Genomic DNA, 24,448 nt, shown 5'->3' with positions numbered 1-24,448 from the left:
AGCCTGTGTGAGCTTGATAAATGCATTCCATTTACATGATCTGTACCAGCGAAGGAGTCGAAGCTGTTTTGTTTTAAAAAAGATAACTTTTGAAATGACATCTGAAATGAAAGGAGCCAATAGGTTGAACTTAATCTGATCTAAATTCTGGTCAGACTGAGCAAGTGAACACAATCAGATTCATATTGCTTCAGGTTACTTTCATTACGAATTCCCTGTTGGAGACCGGCCTTCCTAATTTATCCTTTTGAATTAGATAAAAAGGGGAATGTGAGAGTAGTTGTTATAACAATAAACAGAATCTTTTTGGCAATGGAAAATTCATAGCAAACGCTCTCCAGCTATCCGAATTTTGCAATTTGTAAAGGCAGTTGTCCAGTAGTAATCCAGGAACAGATGTTGCAGTCGTGTATTCACGACAACCCATCAGTGATGTTCTTGACAAGCGAGATGGTGCCCGATGAATTATGCCGACTCCCTTTTTTTAAGCGGACTCAAATGGTGACATAAAGCACAGAACTAAACAAAATGGTAATCAGTTTACATATACAAATGACAAACAGACGAAAAAGCTGCCACAGAGGCACAGAGGTGTGTGTCTGTCCAGAGTTTGCAGTCGGGATGTCCAGCGTGTAAGGGGGGATGGGGTGTCGTCAGGGGGTCGAGTCTCTAGTGGATGGGGTTAATATCTGTGCGGTGATTGGGTCCCGTGCTGGAGGTGGTGATGGTATTGTGCTGGATGACTTGCTGCTGGGTTACAGGGGTGGGACTCCCTGCCGGACTGCTCTCTGGACCTGAGGGACAAGAGGAGAGATGAAGATGTGTGTGTGTGCGCGTCCAGCTGTCTGACATCTGTCCATATCCGTCTGTCTGCCAGTCACATCTGTTCATCACTCAATCCATCCATCAATCCAATCATCCTTCCATCCATATGTCTATCTATCCATCTGTATTGCTGTCCATCTGTGTTTCCTTCCATCGATCCATCTGTAGAATTTTCTATCTGTCCATCCATCCATATGTCTGTCTATCCATGTATCCATCCATCCATTCATCCGTGTCCAAAACTTAATGTATCCATCCATCCATCAGTATGTTTGTCTATCCATTCATCCATCCATCCATCCATCCATCCATCCATCCATCCATCCATCCATCCATCCATCCATCCATCCATCTAATCATAAGTCTGTCTATCTGACCATCCATCAATACATCCACCCATCCACCCGTATGTCTATCTGTCCATCCATCCATCCACCCGTATGTCTATCTGTCCATCCATCCAACCATCCATCCATGTGTCTGTCTCCATCCATCCATCCGTCTATTTGTCCATCCATCCATCTATCCATCCATCCATCCATCCACCCATATGTCTATCTGTCTATCCATCCATCCATCCATCCACCCATATGTCTATCTGTCCATCCATCCATCTATCCATCCATCCATCCACCCATATGTCTATCTGTCCATCCATCCATTTGTCTGTCTCCATCCATACATCCATGTCTATTTGTCCATCCATCCATCCACCCAACCATCCACCAGTATGTCTATCTGTCCATACATCCATAAATCCATTTGTCTGTCTCCATCCATCCATCTGTCTATTTGTCCATCCATCCATCCATCCATCCCCCCATATGTCTATCTGTCCATCCATCCATCCATCCATCCATCATCCATCCATCCATCCATCCATCCATCCATCTATTTGTCTGTCTCCATCCATACATCCATATGTCTATTTGTCCATCCATCCATCCAACCACCCATCCACCCGTATGTCTATCCATCCATCCATCCATCCATCCATCCATCCATCCATAAATCCATTTGTCTGTCTCCATCCATCCATCCATCCGTCTATTTGTCCATCCATCTATCCATCCATCCATCCATCCACCCATATGTCTATCTGTCCATCCATCCATCTATTTGTCTGTCTCCATCCATACATCCATATGTCTATTTGTCCATCCATCCATCCATCTGTATGTCTTTCTATTTGCTGTCTAGAAAATAAAACAGATTAAAGAGGAACATTACCTGAAGGCATTTACTGTACTTCTAAATAAAAATGGAAACAATGTATCTATTCCCTGCATTATATAAACACCACAACAGTGGTTCAGTGACTGAGAAAATGAGTGTGTTTTCCCCTCCCCTATAACCAGGGAGTGACAGCCTCCCTACATTTAAAAAATGTCACAAGTATCTATATCAGTGGGTGTGTCCTACAAACAATAAACCTCTGAAATAACGTAATGTCACCCCTGGCCGTGTGGGTGCGTGATAGTACTCACTGAGGTAACCTTGAGACTCTTTCTGCATGGTGGTGATGGGACAGTCCTTATGTGTCAATAAAAGCTGTTTCAGTTGTGTCACCTCATTCTTTAGCATGGTGACCTCGCTCTGCCAACAAACACAATGATAATATCAAACACTCACAAAAAGTGTGTTTACTCAGTGTTTACAGGAATTCAATAACTTGTTGCTAGTGAAATATCCAATCATACACATTGGCAACAGACATGAAACAAAACTTTTTTTTTTCTGGTGTGTAGCAACATAAAGTTAAAGCAAAACTAAATGCCCCTCATTATTTCACAGATTAAAAACATGTATATTTCACAAAACACAAGTTTCCTGGATACAGCTTGGCCTGGATTTGACTGCTTAAGAATTGCTGTCCGTTAAAATGCCTTCATAGTTTAAAATTAAATTCAAGCCGTGTTGGGGAAATCACGTTTGTGAGAGCTAACCCCTATGGTTCCTTCCTTAGTATGCAAACAAATCTAAACAAAGGCACACATGTTTATGATGTTTTGTTTTTGTCATAAACCAAACAATACTTAACATAATTATGACAAACATGTTGGGAAAAAGGTCTCTGGTGGCTGTATTGGCAGCTTCACGTCAAACCTCCCAGCAGACACGCTGAATTAAAGGCCAGACAAGTCTGGGTCTCATTAGAAAACCTCATAATGAACAGGCGGTGAATTCTCTGCAATTACCGTTGTGGGAAACACGAGCATCTGATCACACAGTGTTCTTGAATTTGATTAAACGATTTAGCAGGACCAATATGAATACATGGCAGCGTTTCAGGGATGCTTGGTGGAGAAGAATCCTCGCTTTGACAGGTACCACGTTTGTGACTGTGGGGTGAATATTTCCCAAAAGACCAAACAAGCCTGAACAGTGGGACTATGGGAGTGCCATGAGCATTCTGTCCCACCCCGTCAAACTATGCAATAGCAAAGAAAAACAAACACATTTAACATGTTTTGTTCTATTGTTGGTGGGAACTAGGGCTGGGTGAAATTATATCTCAATATTTTTCAGCATTTTGACTATATAAAATATATATATTGATATTTATGTATTTGCTTGGATTAAAAATGTTTGTTTTTTTCAATCAGAGGAACCTTCATTTCAATTAAAGCTAATTTAATTTTGTATTGTTTAATGCAAGATGCAAAATACAGTCAAAATTGCAACAATAAAGGCATGTTTTTTCACATTTGTTAACTAAATAAAAGGAAGAATATGAGTTTATGTTTTCATTTACATGCACCAGTACTGTATTCATCAGAATAAACACAAATATTTCCCTACATATTTTTTGCTAAATGTCATCCAACCGGTTTCTTTAAAAAAAAAACTTGTATTCAGCAAGGATACATTAAACTGATCAGAAGTGACATATATCATTTTATATATTATAATGTTAAAAAAACATTTCCTGAAAAAATTCAAAAGTAATGACTGCTGAAAAGTCAGCATACTTCACAACATTACTGTTTTTACTGTATTTTTACTGTAAATATATCAGTGAACATTTCTGAGTCACTATGCCAAATGAATCTGTCTTAAACTGATTTTCTAAAACACAGTTTGAACTGATTCAAGTCATGAGACCAAGATGAATCACAAAATGTAATTAAAAACAAATTAAACTCTTTGCAATATTCACAAAGTTGTCAACAAAATATATTTTAAATATATCAGACGTATTCTTAGATCACCTAGTCCTAGTAGGAAGACAGTGTTGTTGCCTAGTGGTTTTTAATTGAAAGACTCAAACCACACAAAAGTGCAACCAGCAAATATTCACTATTTTGTCCCGGGGCAAGACAGGTTAATGCTCAGGTCAGAGAAGAGCAGAGAGTGAATGATGTGGCATGAAGGAGAAAGACCACCCAAAGATGGTCAGGCTGTTCTGGTTTCCAGGTTTTAGAGGGGCTTTGGACACGTGTCATATGGTTAGAATGGGAGACCGGCTGGCCGACCAACAAAACCACCTGAAACATCCATGCTGAAAACCAGTTTAGGCTGGTTTAAGCTGTGGGGAATGCAGGATATCGTCAACACATCCTCAAAAATAGACTTACATGAATATCCACACGGCATCAATCTTTCAGGTAAACCTCAATGCAGATTCAAGGTCTATTGAGAGTCTAAATGGACGCGTTCAAATGGAAACCTCGAAATGTGCCGTGATGCTCAGAGGTTTTACTGGCCTACAAACCACACATTCAGCTGCAGCTGGCTGTGCTCTGGTTACTCTATAGACCTCAATAACCCATTGACCCTTCCCTCCTCACAGCCGTCCCCGTCTGCTCTCCATCTACAGTAGCTTCAGCTGTCAAATGAAGGGTGTTTATGAGCTTCTGTGGTCTAGAGTAAGCTAATACCGAGTGAAATATGACGCCCGGCGTGAAATACATCTCAGTGTGTGTTCCAAACTGAAGTGCGCTTTAACGCTTAAGAACCGAGGCCTTCAGCTGAGGAGAAGTGTGCGAATGAGTGATGCTGACCTGCAACTGCATGTTGGTCTGGGTGAGCTCCTCGGCTTTCTTTTCTAGCGACATCACCCACACTTTCCTCTTCTGTCTGCAGCGTGTGGCGGCCGCGCGATTCCTCTCCAGGAACTTCCGTCTGCGCTCGTCGGGGTCTTCATCCATGACCCGCCTGCGACGACCTCCGCTGGGCGGCGGGGACTGAAGGGTCTGCGTCGGCTGCATGTGCTGCGCAGCCGGAGATAACTGTAAAAAAAAAAAAAAAAAAAGTCTGAAGTTACATTCTCGCCCGAGGCATCATATTCATATTCAAAGACCTGGCTGCCGGCCAATCACCTGCCAAACATTCTCCTCGTTAAGACCTCTCCAGCCAGAAACTTCCTGTTTGGGAGTTTTCTTTAAAACAACATGTGCCCTGTACACGTGGCCATACGGCCGTATGATGGACGTCTGGGTGCGAGAAACAGCAGTCTGATTTACAGGCTGCCCCACCCTCATAAAGAGGTGTCAGGGCCCAGTTTTCCACTCGGACCAATGCTACGACACCCTGAGAAACAGGGCCACTACCAGCGCACATGGCCCACAAAAAGCTCCTTTGACATATGCTTGGCAGTTGCCATGTTTGCCGTCTTCAGATCATTACAGGTTTCTGGAGGCGATGGAAAATGCAGTGGCTTTGATGGTTTGTATGTATACAGGGCCCCTTCTTTGGCTTAATAATACATTAAGGCAGACTTTCTGAATCACAAAAAAAAGATGGATTCAGTCATGTCCAGACCTGAAGGTTCATATAAATACCCACGATGTCCACGATAAAGAAAGAAAAACTCTAGTTTGAACACATGTTTCATGTTCTTGGAAATGTACTCTTGATTTGATATGATTTTGAAAAACTTTGACACCATTTTCAACAAAAAAGCCACGTGGTGCAAGTAAAACATAACATACTGTTTTGAATTGCATTAACCATACAACATTAAAGGGGACATATCATGGAAATCAGATTTATGTTTATTTCTGCTATAATCGGGTCCCCGGTGCATCTACCAACCCAGAAAACGTGATAAGTGAAACCCAGTAACTTTGTTTTCGTAAGCCTTTCTCCGCAAGGATGTCAGAAAATAAGCCGATCAGATTTCGCTCCATTTCTGACGTAGGAAGGGGATCTTATTATAATATTACCGCCCCTTAATCTGCACGTTTCCACCCACGGCGCCGCCATTTGGTTTTGACAAGCGACAACAGTGTAACCAGTTCTGACGCAATGGCAAAAGTTCGAGCAAAGCATGTAAACTGTTCTGTCATTGGCTGCACAGACGAGCACAGAACGCTATTTGAGCAGAAAATCTCACAGCTGTCTTATCAAGACCTCAGGGAACTGTGCCAACTTGTGTAAAAGTTAAACATGACGGTACTTGCAAGTTGATGAGATGAATCAATGTAACTCCACAACAACTACATAAATGTATCCACTAACCATTCAGAAACGTCCAGGTGCGTCTAAAAGTTGCAACCTCTTCCTGAGTCTCTCCTGCACTTCGCTACTGGCTATTTATGAGATTTGGGATGAGTGAGATTCGCGTGTTTTGTTATTGCCGGAGTATCCGAAGCTTGTGTAAAGGATCGGGGGTCTTCTGAACGGAGGCGGGGAGCAGCAGCTCATTTGCATTTAAAGGGACACACACAAAAACGGCACGTTTTTGCTCACACCCAAAAAGGGGCAAATTTGACAAGATATAATAAATTATCTGGGGTGTATTGTGAGCTAAAAAATTCACAGACACATTCTGAGGACATCATAGATCTATTTTACATCTTGTGAAAAGGGGCATAATATGTCACCTTTAAATACATTCTTTTTTTGAATTTTTAAAATACATTTTACAAGATAAAACTGCTTTTTTAAAACATCATGAATTATTGATTGATAAATATCACAAGTTTTTGACCTTAACTATCGTTGTGTTTTCATAATGAGGTCAAATTATCTGATAAATTAAGAGATTTATTGACCTTGACACACATACATGAGTCTGCAGGTCTCTCTATGATATAATTTCATGTTTTATGTTTTTTCTGTGAGTCTGCATACCAAAAATGAGTAGGCACTTATTTTGAATAAGTAATTACTTCACGACAGTATGTTCTATGAATGTGTGTAGTATGAATGTAATCTGGACTTTGAACATTCGCCATGTTGTCATTATCATGTGATAATGTGATAACTACCAGCGCAGATTGCGCCGCTTCACTGTCACTCATAAATCCTCTCCCATGGCCTCATGGGATAATAAAGTGTGCACACTTTAGAATCTCTCGGGAAAAAGTAGCTCATCCAGGTACTTTTTGCCTACTTCTTTTGTCACATACTGTTTTTTGCCAACTATATAGTAGGGAAGTATGCGATTTCGGATGCAGTATGTTGGTTGCACCACATGACTTCGATTTGGCAGACAAATGTTTTTGCTAATATATTCTAAATATTAATAACCCTTAATAAAAAATTATAAACTTCTTTTAATAATGTCAGTCTTTTTATTTATTATGATATCAAGACATTTGTACCACTCAGAAGTGTATAATTATATGTATATTATAAATATTTATAATTATACTTATTATAAAAGAGGTGTATTCAAGTAATGGTATTTTTAATGTACAGTATTTTTGAATAAAATCGATTTTAAAAAACGACATATTCATTTCACGCCACATATTCAACTTGGCCCTAGTTTAATAATTATTTATTAGACATGACTCTGCTGAAATCAGTTCATCCCAACTCAACCTCGAGTAAGTTCAATTCAGCTGAACTCATCAATCCCCACATCACTTGTACTTGTAAATATTACAGCATTAAAACCTCAACGAATGCATCTCAACCCAGTTCAGTACCTGAGAAGCAGCGGAGTGCATGGGTTGGTGCGGAGAGGTCTGGTGTCCGTGTGCAGGGTGCATGTGGGGCTGGTGGGAGTTGTGGTGCCCGTGGCTCTGTGGGTGGTGATGGGCGCTCTGTGCGTGGCTGGGGTGGTGGTGGTGGGCATGGTGTGGGTATCCGTGAGGCGGGCCCTGCATGTGCTGGTGAGGATGAGAGTGCAGGTTGTGGTGACCGGCCTGATCCTGCCGCAATGGCATCATCTCCATCATATGACCCATGGAGTTCATGCTGCCGTTCGCCATGCCCCCTGGATGGTGGGCAAGGGCAGCTTTCAGTCTCTGCGTAGAAAAATGGGGGAAAATGGTATTTATTAGCAATATGACTAGCAAGTATAGAGCATTATATTTGGTCCCTTGTATGAAACCCAAAGGAACCTGTTACTAAGATTAGCACCTGGGGGAGGGGGGTCATGCTGTGAATGTGAACACTGCATTAAATGTTTTTAGTATTTTTATTTTCCAGTGAAGATAGATAGATCTTGTGCCGGGTGCCGCAGTGAATGGCTGCCCACTGCTCTGGGTGCGTGTGTCCACAGCTTTTAGTGTGTGTGTGTGTGTGTGTGTGTGTGTGTGTGTGTGTGTGTGTGTGTGTGGGGGTGGATGGATGGATGGATGGATGGATGGATGGATGGATGGATGGATGGATGGATGGATGGATGGATGGATGGATGGATGGATGGATGGATGGATGGATGGATGGATGGATGGATGGATGGATGGATGGATGGATGGATGGATGGATGGATGGATGGATGGATGGATGGATGGATGGATGGATGGATGGATGGATGGATGGATGGATGGATGGATGGATGGATGGATGGATGGATGGATGGATGGATGGATGGATGGATGGATGGATGGATGGATGGATGGATGGATAGATAGATAGATAGATAGATAGATAGATAGATAGATAGATAGATAGATAGATAGATGATAGATAGATAGATAGATAGATAGATAGATAGATAGATAGATAGATAGATAGATAGATAGATAGATAGATAGATAGATAGATAGATAGATAGATAGATAGATAGATAGATAAACCTGGAAAACAAGACCCAAATTCTGATTCATTTAAATTTCAGTTAACATGACAAAACATGGCTGTCTATTGAGTCGACAAGTGAGTGATTAAATTTTTCCGATAGATTATATGTGACCGCTCGCCCACATTTTGACGTACACGAATGTCCGAAACTAAGCCTGTCACTCCCATTTACCCTCTCACCCACACACCTACACACCCTCTTACACACCCAAACACACTATTCCACTATCTGTCGTCACTGTCTAAGAGCTTCATCTGAAGAACGAGCCCAGCGCGGGGCAGTTCTGGCAGCGAGTGGCCCCTGAGGACTCGATTTGCCCATTTCCCCTTCGGCCTACGCACTGTTGCTTCAACCGTGTGGTCTACTTAAGCTTTCACCCTGGGCTGGTCTTGGAGTCTATGACTCTAGAGACGCTCAAAGCGCGTCTGTGTTTGGAATATGTTTACCTGACTGCTCTCTCTCTCTCACAGAGCTGTTTTTCTGGGCAGCTCAATAAGACAACTTAGGGGTCTGAAAAAAGCCACAAGTATAAACATACCTCCCGCCAAAATATGTCCGATGGTTTGATCTGTTGACGGCACATGTAGACAAAATGAAAAAAAAAATGAAAGTACATAAGCATGTGCATATATACTTGTATGTCTGTGTCCATTCAGTGTCACTTTTGAGCCAAGGCAAAAACTCGGAGGAGTATTTTTAGAGAGTGTTGAGTCTACGGTATATATTTCCACAAGAGCTGAGCAGGTAGACTGACTTTATAAGAAATGGGTCTGAGGATCGAAAAAACAAACCAAACACACACAAAAAAAAAAAACTCAGATGAATTAAAGAAAACATTACAATGAAGTCAAGCGAGGATAATCTCTTCATGGAAAGTAAGACTTACAAAAAATCTAACAAAATGACACAAAAGTGCACTCCGCAGTTTTTTGTTTGTTGCAATGGCCAACATTGCTTCTTGGACTTATGTGTTATACTGACACCTAGTGGTGTGGATGCACCATTATGCAAACGCAAAAATATTACGTCTCAAATGCCATTGTACAATTTTTTGTCAGCCATGAATACTGTACGAATCCAATAAAATGAGGGGTTACTAAGTTACTTTAAAGTACAGGGCTGTTGAATGCTTGATTCTGATTGGCAGATGAATATTCTAAGGCGTGCAGGTCATTTCAAGTAAACGCACAGCTAAAGTATTTCCAGGCTGCATACTTCCATACCTCGCCAAATGATTTCAGTTATTTCAAAGTCCCACACAGCCTACAACAGCAAAAGAACCAAAACCTTAAGACATTGACCAAACAAATAAATAGAACAAACAATAGGATAACAATGACACACTATTTCCATGTTTTCCCCACAAAATTACGTTTACAAACTCACACACACATGGAAACATACATGTGCACGCAACTTGACGTCAGCGTTTCCCTATGACTGTATCAGTAATATAGTTTTGCAACTGAAAAGCCACTCGACATTTCTCAGTATCAAAGTAGTAACTTCACTGTTTTTGAAGCAGTTAAACTTACAGCTTTGCTGTTAGTAGAGATGCTGCTGCCGAAGATGATTGAGAGACGCATAGACTGAAGTAATTCACACACTTTAAATCAATCAATCTCTCTGCTTCTGTATTAACTACATTAGTCTGCGTGTCAATGGCTCAAGCTTCTGTTCCTGGCTCTAACATTACGTTCTGGAATTGGGATGAGATGTGTAAGAAATCAGTTCTGCACACAAAAGCATTTTAAGTGCAAAAACCAGACAAATGTCTGAACAGTGTCTTGAGGCGTGATAACCACAGTTGTAAATTACTCAGCTTTGTGTCGTGACTGCATTACCACCTCGGGTGTGCATTATTGTTCTAAAAATTCAACGGAATTATCACATCAGTTGGTAGTTTGTGATTTCAAAATGGCTGCCTCCATTAGGCAACCCACTCCAAGTTAAATAAATATACAAATAGAGGCTTCATCTCATTTGAATGTACATAATTTTACACATATCTTACAAAATTACTATTCACTTCTTTACGTGTACGTTTTTATTTATTTTTATTTTTTATGAGAGAAACATTACTTAGCACACCTTCATGTTGAAATCTCACAAGTTTCCACAAACAGATCCAGAAGAATGAGAGAAAAGAAGCAGACATGTCCCTGCCATGCTCCTGTTCTCCCTGCAGGCGCTCCAGATGCTGTGGGTCAGAGAGGCCAGTGTCCAGAGCCGTGTGTTTGTAACAGGCAGCACATTCACTCTGTGAGAGTCAGAGCCAGCTGGACCGTATGTGAGTGCCAAGGCACAGACCAGAGCACAGCATCCCTTTCTTCTCAAGCTGGTCAACCTGTGAGATGTCTTTTTTTTTTTTTTTTCAAGATGTCTTTCTTCTCTGAATCATCCTAGTTGCTATTTACCAAAACAAAACCCAAATTGATTTGATAAGTTGCTGGCTCTTCGGCTCTCCAAGCCAAGCAAAGCCATACCGTCCCTCCCTTGACTTCTGGAGCTGCCAGTGCTTTCTGCCTTCACACACTGGCGGCCAAATGCACAAGCACTAACTTTCCCATCCTTACTGCTGCCCTTAACTGGCGTTAACGCTGTTTTCACCCACCCGCTGCATTGTAATCCACTCTAACCCTTGCCAACTCAGCAATAATAACCCACCATTGCCTTTATCAACATTTCTGCTGCAGCATGCAGAACACTTCCCGTTAAGAAAACACTGCCAGCCACTGTGAGGCACCGATACTTTCTATTTTCTCTTCTCCCCAGTCTGATATCTGTGTATATGTCTAGTGCATGATTGTGTGTATGATTTATATGTCTGGAGTTTAATGTTGTATTGAAAAGGACCAAGAGTGGCTGTTTTTGCCTTTTAAAACGTAACATTATTAACAACACACTATACAAAAAAAGTATTTGGACACTTCATAAAATACTGCATATCAAATATTTTATTGGGAAAAAATGCAGCGTTTGAATACACTGCTGTTCAAAGGTTTTGGGTCAGTAAGACTTTTGTGGTTGCTGTTGTTTGAAATAAATTATAATATTCAGCAAACATGCATTTCATTGATCAAAAGTGACAGTAAATACTTTTTTACGATGTTAGAAAAGAATGGAAATAAAAGCTGTTCTTTTGAACTTTCTATTCATCAAAGAATTCTGAACAATATGTATCATGGTTTCCACAAAATATCAAGCAGCACAAGTGTTTTCATCATTGATAATATAAGTTATGTTTCAAATCAGCATGTTAGAATGATTTCTGAAGGATCATGTGACACTGAAGACTGAAGAAATGATGATGAATATTCAGCTTTGCATCACAGGAGTAAATTATGTTTTAAAATATATTTAAAAAGAAATCAGTTAAATTAAATTGCAATAATATTTCACAATATTACTGTTTTTTATTGTATTTTTGGATCAAATAAATGCAGTCCTAATGAGCATAAGACCACTTCTTTTAAAAAGCATGAACAAATTGTGTGTATATATTTATGTAAATATACAGTATATATATAAAAAATGTTCATGCTTTTTCAAAGAAGTGTCTTAAGATTAAATTTGATCAATCATCTCATCATATATATACAGTATATATAATTTTGCACTTTTCCACCACAATGAATGGTTTAATGGTCAATTTAATCACGGAACTGTTAAACCGTTCAAAAATTAACAACAGTTCAAAACTGTCAGATCCAATAAGACATATCGACAATAAAAAAAAATTATATAACATACCGCATGTCACTCTCTCCGCTCATCTAAAAAAGGAGACGTCTAGGTTCTAACACATGTACAAAGATGGAGTGTATCAGAATCACAGGAGCCAAGGGACCATCTTTCATCCATTAACATACTTGACATGGGGTCACAGTGCACTAAAACACCTCTGACTGATTGCGCCACCTGTCCATCAACACTCTCGCTTTGATTGGACCTGGGCAGCTGTGCACCTATCTCTCCCTCCCTCTTGGTCCGGGGCAGATTGCACCCGAGTTCCCACACGGGGGAATGCCACTGTCTGGGGCCGCGCCACACTAAAAGAGAGAACAAGCACGGGGCCTCGTCCTATAAAGCTCCCCTTGGCAGTGAGCCAGCAGTTGATGGAGGGAGGAAGCGAGAAGGGGGGTATTGGAGTATCTCTCGCTCTTTCTCTTCCACAGGAAGAGACATTCATCCATCATTTGTGGGGCGCAGGGAGAGCGTCCGCTATCAGTGCTCTAATGTAATCAGTCTGGCTCTGAGCAGGGCCCCAGAGTGCCACACGGGGTCAGAGGCCATATGAGCCACAACAGGCTGAGAGAGAGAGAGAGAGAGAGAGAGAGAGAGAGAGAGAGAGAGAGAGAGAGAGAGAGAGAGAGAGAGAGAGAAGCAGGAAGTGCACACTTAACAGATACCTAGTAACCAACACTACTGATATGGAATACACAAGCTATGTGCTGAAACACTTGACCAAACATGTGAGGAAAAAAAGTCTGAATTGATAATATAGGATATACACTGGGAAAAAAAAATGGGTGTAGAGACATTTTTACTCATAACTACCACATTTCTCAAACAATTACAAAGAAACACACAATTTTGAAAATGGTATTTTCTTGCAAACCGTACTCTAATAAGCTTTGTTTTATTTAATTACAACTTCACGAGCAGATAATCAGCTACAAAGGACCATAAAAGAATAAAAGGCACACTTATTAGACAGACATTCATTCTTTGAGCTTTTGGTAACATCAAACAAACCGCTGAAACCTGCTCTCCTGCTGGCAGAAACCCAGAATAAACATGAAACCATTAGTCACTCGACGGGACAAAAATCTGACACATCAAAACCAGAAAGTTCGGATCACATTTGTTAAGCAATTACTTTCTCATTTCTCATCCTTTACACTTCCTACCTCAAACTGGACTTGTCAATAATGTATACACCCATACAAATAAAAGTTCCAAAAGGGGGTTTTCGCAGGGATGCTATAGAAGAACCATTATGGTTTCCCCAGTGATCAGTTCTTAAAAGAACCAGTTTTTTTTCTGAGTGTGAAAAACATTGAAACAATCTAAAGAACCTTCTGAGCAACGGAAAGGTTCCACGGATGTCAAATGTTCTTCATGGAACCAATAGAAGCCAATAAATAACCTTTATTTTTAAGAGTGTAGCAAGAGCAAGAAAGAAATAAGAATAAAAGTACTCTCACCCAAGTACTTCAAGGAAAACTTTCTCTTCCAAATCTGCCAGGTAGAAATGAACGGTGCAGGGAGGCTTGTAATATAACCTACTGTATTTATGTCAGGTGTCCATAATCTCTCATGACGTTGGCTGAGAACCCAGATCAGCGCTGGTGTGTGTCTCATCTGCCTTTGGTAATGAGGTGTAAACAGACATTAGAGTCGAGCTGAAACAGCAGCTGTATTAGCCTGTAATGATAGTGCTGTCTTGCACGCTGGCACTGCAGAACCTGAGGAAAACAGTCATTACTGTAACACAAGTGTTGGCCTGTTGAGAAGCTGTCTTTCAGAGATAAACTCAGTGTGTGTGTGTGTGCGTGCGTGCGTGCGTGTGTGTGTGTGTGTGTGTGTGTGTGTGTGTAAAAGTTTAAGTTAAAACAAAAAAAAAAAGTTTTAAGTACAGTCAACTTGGATGTTTAAGTCATTTCAACTTACATTAAACTGACTTTAAAAATGAGTTGAATCTTCTATAATTGCTTAACTTATTTTGGGGAGTTGAAGCAAAGTAAAAACATGTTTGTCAAAACATATTGGCTGAGAAATTGGCTGAAAATCATATGTTAAAAATCATAACATGATTTTTTTTTTACAGTGTAGATATTCACTTGCTGAATTGTATATGCCCGAGTTATTTCTGTGCCCATAAAATTCGATCACTGTAAATTTGTTTTTTGTTTTAATTCGCAAAGCAGATTTTTTTTTAGACTAACTGTTCAAACTGCAAGTTATATGTAGAAAAGATGTGAGAGATTCATGTCGATGTGACACCATGTGTCAGATTTTAGCAAAAGATGTTTCCCATTTCAAATCCAAACACACACACAGACAAAAAATGAGAATAGGTGATTTGAATGAAGTATTTCTAAGGCTGGAATGCACTATACGTGAAAATATCAAGCATGTTTGGTATAATTTAACTGGTCTGAAGCAGAGGTTGTGCCCATCATACACAACACAATTATCTGGGAAATTTGTCAACTCAGACTGCCCAAAACAAGCAGACGATACTCGGACACTAGCCTCCAGACTGCAATTCAAGGCAAAAATATGTGTACTTTATTTCAAACTTTATCAAAATAAGTGCCACCTAATCAATATGAAAAAAAATATATTTTTATCTTATAACTTCTAAATAGTTCATACATTAACCATATGACTCATCTCGTTTGTGAAAACTGTTGCCATTATTTGAATTCATTTTTATTTAACATCTAAATATATTACATTTCAGATGATCTCGCACCTGAAAGCCACAACAAACTGGACTAAACTGTGCAGTTAAAAATGTGACAACATGAGACTAAGGGGGATCTGGACCTGGATAATACCTTCCACGGCATCTTGAGAAATAACCCCCAATCCTTCTCATCCTGTTCCTTTCCTTCTACAAATCAATCGTCAGATATTTTAAGCAATATAAAACATAGCTCCATAGAGCCCAGACAACGATCTATCAGGTTTCGTTCATGTGATATCCACACAGATATCCTGCGACGTCCACAGCGATCGTTTCAAATCCTTCTCCGTTTCATCGCTGAGCTTTAGCCTGACCTCTCATTCCTCTCGCTCACATGTGTTTCACAAAGCCAGAGGCATGACGGGTAATCGCACATTAATGGTATTTATTAATTGCCTCTTCCTTCGTGACACCGGTGTTTGAGTGATATCATCGCGAATGCATCAAGGTGCATCTTGACAACAGCCTCAGCTTTCTGAAGACGGAGGGATGACTTCATATCAATAAAAGAGTGTAAAGAGAGAGGGAGGGCCACACCTGCTGCTGAAGGAGTAAATCAAAGTGAATGAGGTCAGAGGCAAGAGGGAGCCCCTGGGTAGAAGTGGAGCAGGACAGCGTGTGTGTGTGTGTGTGTGTGTGTGTGTGTGTGTGTGCGTGTGTGTGTGCGTGTGTGTGTGCGTGTGTGTGTGTCTAGCCAGAAAGAGCTTGTCTGCTGTCTGCCAGACTTACTGCCAACTAAACTCAGTCTGAACCGTATCAGTGACAGCTCTACCTGTCTAATGCTCCTTCTGTCAGTCTTGTTCTGTGTTGTTCCTTTTCTTCTTCATTGCCTTTCATCTCTCTCCTAATCCCTGCCTGTGACGATTACACTTTTTGAACTGTGAGACTTTTCTCTCTTCTTCCAACATGAACCAACTAAGAAAGTCGGAGCCCTTGGTTTCATTCAAATCTGTAAAATGTATATTTCTCTAAAATTTCTCTCTCTCTATATATATATATACACGGCCATGGCCAAAAGTATTGGCAGTGACATCAATTATGTGTTTGGCGAAGTTCGCTGCTTGTGGTGTTGATTCACATTGTTTCTAGATGCTTGTGAAGAGAGAGATGCATTTTAAATAATTGCAAAAAGCTTCATTGGTGAAATTTTTTTTACTTTATCACAAAAAAAACAATTTTTTAAACAATGAACATTGAAGCGTATGTCAGCTATGGACTCGTGTCACCAGCAGGTAGTTTCCAGTGTATCTGCACGTACAGTGAGGTATATATTTTGGGACAACGGCCTGGTGTCAAGAAGAGCAGCAAAGAAGCCACTTTTCTCCAAGAAAAACATCAAGGAAAGATTGACATTCTGCAGGAAGTAAGGATTGGACAGCAGAAGTTATTTTCTCTGATGAAGCTCCCTTCCGACTGTTTGGGACATCTGTAAATTGATTGTCTGGAGAAGAAAAGGCGAGTCCTGTGTCATGCCAACAGTGAAGCATCCTGAGACCATCAATGTGTGGGGTTGCTTTTCATCCAAGGGAGTTAGTTCTCATAATTTTGCCTAAGAACCCTGCCAAGAGTTAAGAGTGGTATCAAAACGTCCTGCAAGAGCAACTTCTCCCAGTGACCCAGGTGCAATTTGGTGATGATCCATGCCTTTTCAAGCATGATGGAGCACCATGTTACAAGGCAAGAGTGATAATGAACTGGCTCGGACATCATTAATCCCATAGAGAACCTGTGGTCAAATCCTCAAATGGCGAGTGGACAAGCAGAAGTCCAAAATTTGTGATCAACACCGAGCACTAATAAGACAAAAAGGGATCGTCATCCGTCAGAAGCTGATTTCAAATAGTCCTTTAACTTTTTTATACAGTTTTTTCCACACAAACCCCCCCCCCCCCAGCTGTTTTCAACCTTGATAATAATAAGAAATGTTTCTTGAGAACCAAATTATCATAGAATGATTTCCGAACATTAGTTAGTGTGTAATGTTGCTGTTTGAGCATAAACAACATCTGCAAAGTTACAAAGCTCAAACTTCAAAGCAAAGGAAGACATTTGCTTTTCCAGAAATTGCTTTTTAAGGATTAGGGACTTTTAGGAACTAGAGGACATTCCTCCCGGGTTAGTGACATCACCAACCCTAAAATTTACATAAACCCCGCCCCCGGGAACGAGATTCATAGATTATCACAACGAATATGCTAATCAATGACTAGAAGATAACTACACTTAAGATACATAAATTCATCAACTAACCATTCAGAAATGTCCAGTTGCATTCTACATGTTGTCACTTCTTCTTGAGTCGCTCCATCATTTTCTGACTCCGGTTTGAACATAAAAGGCTGAACGTTTTTTGAAACATGTGTGGGGTATTTTGTGGTAAAACTTCACATACACACTCTGGGGACATCAAAGACTTATTTTACATCTTGTGAAAAAGGGCAATTTCACCCCTTTAATGAAATGAACATACTTAATTGTAATATAATATTTTGTGTTAAATTGACAGCATAATATGGCAACATGTAACAGCAAAATTAGATTGTATTCATTCTAGCCATGGCTCTGCTATGTTACAATCGTTTCAAACCACAGAGGAGGCTGAAATCAGGTATTAAAGTATACCCTGCATCAGAGTCCCATAGATTCAAACGTCTCAGCCACTAACTCTTGCGTCCTTCAGCCCTCTGGGTCTGCACTGTGCTTTATGTTCACTCTCCCTCATTGCATAAATCTGAGCTGTAATTTTCCTGGCACTGGTTCCTGCTCTCTGGGCTCCAAGGTATGAGACGCCCATCTATTTCTCTCAGTTCCCCCTGAACACTGATGCCAGACTCAATAAGGGTCTTGCCCTCATCTCTCCGAGTCCAGGCCCTGCTGTGCCTCGCTGCGCATGCCCGATCCCTCCACACCACCCATTAGCTCATTTTTAACAACCCCCACCCCCACTCCACTCTCGCCCCCTAAAGCAAGACCCTGCCAGCGGCTGCGAGCCGGGGACCACTTAACTGATTTCTTATGGGAGGGTTTCTGAGCCGGGAGAGGCAATCCGTTTGGTGAGAGCACTGCCGTCCGACTGAACTGCTTGGCACAACTGTGGGTCTGTGTCAGCTTTGCCAGGCTAATCATTTGGAACCAATTTAATTTGGGTTTACTTTGCATTTTGTCACAGAGCAGGAATTTCATATATGATGTAGTTAATGGGAAGAATGACAGCGGGAAGGCAAAAACTTACAAAAAAATATAAGGCAATCATTAAAAAATAAGGACAATTATTATTGTAAAAAAAAAAAATCTAGACTTCAGTATGTCAAAATAGTTTAATGGGTTTCAAATAACACAAAACTGCATGCAAATGTGTTTAACTTTCATGATGTGACATTTCAATGTAAAGCAGAATACCGAGTTGGATAGGACTAGATTGGGACTTGTGTGAAAATGTTACATTTAAAAAGTTAACATTTTAAAATTAGTTTCAGTTTGTTAAAAGGGTGTATTAGGTATCATGAACAATGTATATAATACTTTTTGTAATAATACTTTTACAGCTTTACAGCTCAAAGCAAGGAGAGTCCGCTTTTAGCTATTATGCCAGCCGCAGCTGGAACCAGCTTCCAGAAGAGATCAGGTGTGCTCCTACAGTAGCCACATTCAAATCCAGACTCAAAACACTTCTGTTTAACATTGCATTTACTGAATGAGCACTGTGCCGCTGTTCGTCCGACTGTTTGCACTGTATTTTATTTTATTTTATTTTTATTTTTTACTCTAAACTGTTTTAATTATTCTTATTTCTTTTGATTATTTTAATTTCTTCTATGTAAAGCACTTTGAATTACCATTGTGTATGAAATGTGCTATATAAATAAACTTGCCTTGCCTTGCCTTGCCTTTAATTCATCTGGATAATATTAAACTCTACATAATACTAATACTTTTTTTTATATTTTAAGTTGTATAAATTAAGTTGCATCTTAAAAATGTACATGAATAAACAAAGTACAATAGTATATTTAAGAATTATCACCTAAAACAATAATACTGTAAAAAAAAAAAAAGGTGTTCATTCATTGTTCATGATGCCTAATGCATTAACTGATGTTAACAGATTGACCCATAAAATAAAAAGGTTTCTTAAGAACAAACTTTACATTTTAATGTCATGTGCTAAATATATATCATAGTTCAACGATTTAAGATTATTGGAGTGCATTTTACAAGAAAAACCTATTTCAGTTTTTCTACTTTTCTATTCAGTGTGTTATTTACTGTTCTTTATAATTATTTGTTACATTTAGAAGCGATTTCTAAATGGAAAGTGAAGTGAAATGAAGTGAAGTGAATTGAAGATATATACTCGATATATACTATGTACACACACACACACACACACACACACACACACACACACACACACACACACACTGAAAGCTGAAAGCTGTGGACACACGCACCCAGAGCAGTGGGCAGCCATTCACTGCGGCACCCGGGGAGCGATTGGGGGTTATGTGCCCTCCTCAGAGGTACCTCAGTCGTGGGTATTGAAAAAAAAAAAAGTCCTACACCAAATCTTTTTTCAGTTTTCTGTCTTTAAGAACAGATGCTCTTCAAATACAGAATTCACACGACATAAAGTGGCTCAGCACCAGAAAAGGCAGGAGCTGAGCGGGGAAATCACTCCCTTAAAGCCGCCCCTGAATGACAGGCTGGGTAATAGCTATAGAACCCAATCAGGATCACCTAACAAAAGCAGACACAATCAGCTCTGCGGACGAGCTAATCAACGCGAGTGCAACTGCCGACACATACATCCATCACTTTACCATGTAAATACAGCATGAAAAGAAATAGACTCCAGCCTTCCCAATCAACCTGTATTACCTACAGGGTGCATTCAACAAACACCATTCGAAACATTTCAGGGTCAAACAGTTGTAAAAACAGAGCTGATTGCACTCAGGCATGGATATGTGCGAACCAAGCGTCCTTAACTTCAAGGAGAAAGAGACAGGTATAGGGTAATGTCTTTAGCATTGAAACGTATTAGCATGCATTGCATTTAGACAAACAAAAGTATCAGCTGAGGATTTCTCTATTAAGTTTTAGTCGTATGATGAGGAACATAAAAATAGTTAATCTTAATTTGACACGGCTAAGGTGGCATATTTAACCACAGAGATGTAGTTCAGGGAAGTTTATTTCGGGTGTGCCTATAAATGCAGTTGAGGAAATATCACATTAGTTATAAAGTAAATATAAATGCATGTATATACATTAGGGCGTAAAAATGGCGTGAGATTGGTGACCAATATCCTCATGCTTTGCTATTCATGCATTGTGAACAAATTTAGATTCTCAAATTCAGCATCACTCTCAGTTCCTTTCTTGAAAAATAAGGGACATTGCTCCTTTTCTTTATACTTATGCCAATTACTTGAAAAATAAACTATTAACTGCAGCTGTGATGACAAATGAAGCAGGGAACTCTGGAGTTTCTTGCATTTCTACACTGTAAAAAAAAATATATGATCAATAAGTTATGTGTTAAGCAATTTTTTTATGTTATACAAGATCAACTCATCTTTTAAACTCAGTTTAATGTAATTTAAGTTGAAATGAATTAAACATCCAAGTTGAGTGTACTTAAAAATTTAAGTCAGCAACTTTTTTTACAGTGTAGGCATGACCAATTTTGACCTACTTTAAAGGTGCAAAATAAGCGATTTCTGAGAAAAGCTGTTGATATCAGAAATCACCAAAACAAACATGCCCCGCCCCCAAATTCATAAAACGCACAATGCAACACGGACACCTCCCCCTTACTGCTGATTGGCTACAAGTGTGCTTTGGTGCTCGGTCCGATCAACTTTCAACAGCGCTTCTCAGAATTCACTTACTGCACCTTTAAACAGCGTGGTCAGCGTTCATTGGTGGTCATCTCAACGCGTGTCACAGGTTTAGCCTCAACTGCCTCTGTATGGACACCCATACAGCTATAACAACACACTCCCATTAGAACACAAATGCACACTAGATGTTCACCACCCCCCACCCCATCCACTCAATGAAAAAAACTATTGTGCATTGAAAATGCATTAGCAGAACGAGATAATCCTTTTGTTGCATTGACGAGGAAAGACTCAATGCACAAAGAAGCTAGAGGATTAAGTAATTGCCATTCCTTGACAATTGCTTGAGTAAAATACAACAATTAATTACGTAATTCCTTAAAGGGGTGGTATAATGCCCTTTTCACAAGATGTAAAATAAGATGTCCCCAGAGTGTGTATGTGAAGTTTTAGCTCAAAACACCCCCCAGATATTTGTATATTATGTTAAAATTGTCACTTTTTGAGGGTGAGCAAAAACGCTTTTTGTGTCTGTCCCATTAAATGCAAATGAGCTGCTGCTCCCGGCACAGTGGGCGGAGCTTCAAGAGCTTGTGTCCCTTTACCTCACACAGACATGCACTGAACATTTCAAAACCTTTCAGCCTTTTATGTTCAAACCGGAGTCAGAAAGATGGAGAGACTCAAGAAGTGACAACCAACATTTCTGAATGGTTAGTTGGTGAATTTATGTAGCTTATGAGTAATTATCTTCTAGTCATTGATTAGCATATCCTGTTATGATTATCTATAAATCGCGTTCCCAGGGGTGAGGTTTATGTAAATTTTAGGGTTGGTAATTTCACTAACCCGGGAGGAATGTCCAGTAGTCCCTAGCAGCCGTTTGTTGTATTCCTTAAAAAGCGATTTCTTTAAAAGAATTACAAACGAACTAAAGTTAAAAAGTGAAATCATATTTAATGACGACCACCCCTTTAAAGGGGGGGTAAAATACTTAGTTTCAGTCAATCTCATGTTAATCTTGAGTACCTATAGAGTAATAGTGCGTCCTTCATATCTCCAAAAAGTATTTAGTTTCATCATATTTATAAAATAAAAATACAGCTTTCCGATTCTATCCGGAAAAAGCCGAGGTCCTTGATTCTGGGCGTGGGCGGAGCTATAGAGTCAAGCGGGAGCGCGTGATACCGTTGTACTTACATGAATGGGGTGTTTTATCACTGGGACCGCGCCAGGTTTTAATTGCAACCGGTTTGCAAATCCAGCGACGACCTTGTTAATAAAACATTCGTCACTGGAATGACCAGAAGAACACAAAACCGCACTTGCCACACTCCTTTGCTGTCCCGGAAATACAAACTGCATCCACTGTTCCAGTAACACTGGGTTCTTTGGGAAGCTGAACAAGGTAAACTTTCCCTCACATCCCAAAACACACTTTTTTGGAGACATTCTTGACATCAACCATTCCTATTTAGCGCTGATGATTTCCGGTAGTAGCGCGTCGATATGCGCTTGGGTCTTTCCATAGACAGTATATAAGAGGGTCTTTCTCTCCTCTGGTCGACGTGTGCGTGAACGCGCTTTTCCGAGAGCAATGCTCATATAAGGAGTTCCACTCTGGTCTACGTCATTAGATCTACGATAGGAAAAAAACAGCCGAAACGTGTTGCAATCCGGAAGTATGATTTTCAGCACAGAAATTCTCTGTTATTCGTTCAAAATAACTTTTCAAACTTTGGCCATTATTAGCATGAGAATCCATCTCTTTAACACTGTAAACAACTCTGAATACATGAAACACCATTGTACCCCCCCTTTAATGACGTTTTAGACATCGATTATATGATATGCTCTTAGTAAATAGTGTATAGACAGTCATTTTGATGAGTGTTAAACTCATTTTATATGGTTAAACAAAGTTTCATAATATTTTCTCACAGCCATGATGGTTTCGGTCTCTCCCTCCCTCTTTCTTTGTATGTTAACATATGTTAAGGCCGAGCTGTAGTGTTGCTCATTTCAGCTGTGCGTTAGCTCATCACCCCTCTCCTGTGACATCATTCCCTGACAATGCCACTATTCATACAGATGTGGCGACAAAACGTGGATTTCTGTTTGTCGTTGTGCAAACAGAGCTTCCCACACAACCTATGCACCAGCTGCAGGTGTCTCTTCAGTAAAGGACTCATAACTTAGTGTGAAATTACATAATTCATTGTATAAAATGAAGTACAAACACTGAGTCATTGAAACAGTCTGAAGTTACACGTGACATTTAAAATGAAGTTACATAATTGTATATCTCACATATGCTGCACAAGGTATGACTAAATAAGCATTACAGTTTCCACGTAGACAGAATACATATAATAATGGGGAAATTACATAATAGAGATCTACGATAAAGAAAAGGAAAAATCTTAAACCTTGAATACATGTGAGTGTATATACATCCTAATCTTTATTTTAAACAAAAACACATAATATTTTTGTCAAAGTGGAAGTATTTTTTTTTTTAGCTATCATGAATTATTAATTAATTAATGGCATTAAGTTTTTGGGGAGACTCACCGTTATATTTCTAAGAAATAATAATAAAATATTATACCAAACAACTTTTCTTTTCAGGTTTTCTTTTCAAGAATTCCATTGTTTTAATCCACAAAACATTTTTATTATATATATTTATAAAAATATTATTAAATATTATTCAAATGTTTTTTTTTTGGATTTAAAAATATATAGTATAACTAATATATATACCTATAATTACAGAAACTCATATTTGGATATTCTAAGACATGTTATATTTAACAAATGTAACTTTGTGCTTAAAGTATATGTCTGCAACTGAACACTTTTGCGTTCAGTATTACAGTTACAGAACGAGGGTGCGATTACATAAGCCTGAATCTCCAGCGCTCAAATAAAAACTTTACATCACTTTGATAGCTGTATCCCTCAGTGGAATGTTTCTTTAAGAAAGGTTCCTTTTTTTCCACTGCTCAAGTAAAAAAAAAAAAAAAAAACATTTAGAGCATGCCAAGGATTATGTCATCTGAGCGGTGTGTGCCAGCGCAAGGGCCCCGGAGAAACAGAGCAGGAACATATAGTATTGTTTATCTCAGAAAAAAAAAAAAAAAAACTCACCAAGCCTGACGCTTAGTCACAAATTTATCATCTTGGTAACAATGTAAACAATAGATAATTACCCCCTGATAAAACAAAGAACCACAGATTGTTTTTAACTGTCACTGGCATGAATAGTGAGACTAACTTTCAACCAGAAGTCGTAGATTTTTCAGTTCTTGGTCA

The 24,448-nt window shown here is 39.6% G+C and overlaps 1 protein-coding gene across 4 annotated transcripts in view; it reads right to left on the bottom strand.

Annotated features, from left to right (window-relative positions):
• Nucleotides 1–528: 528 nt before the first annotated feature.
• Nucleotides 529–24,448, bottom strand: part of creb5b (cAMP responsive element binding protein 5b) — an 88,323-nt gene continuing 64,403 nt past the window's right edge. For all 4 annotated transcript variants that reach the window (XM_079626877.1, XM_079626878.1, XM_079626879.1 and 1 more), the window contains 4 exons: nucleotides 7,707–8,027; nucleotides 4,830–5,057; nucleotides 2,313–2,421; nucleotides 529–794 (listed from right to left, as the gene is read on the bottom strand). In XM_079626877.1, coding sequence (XP_079483003.1) covers nucleotides 670–794; nucleotides 2,313–2,421; nucleotides 4,830–5,057; nucleotides 7,707–8,027 — 783 coding nt within the window. In that variant the 3' untranslated portion in view covers nucleotides 529–669. The remainder of the gene's footprint in view (nucleotides 795–2,312; nucleotides 2,422–4,829; nucleotides 5,058–7,706; nucleotides 8,028–24,448) is intronic.

This window comes from Phoxinus phoxinus (assembly GCF_949152265.1).
Source record: "Phoxinus phoxinus genome assembly, chromosome: 10".
In the NCBI taxonomy this organism is placed as follows: Eukaryota; Metazoa; Chordata; class Actinopteri; order Cypriniformes; family Leuciscidae; genus Phoxinus; species Phoxinus phoxinus.
This window is presented reverse-complemented; position numbering and strand designations above follow the sequence as displayed.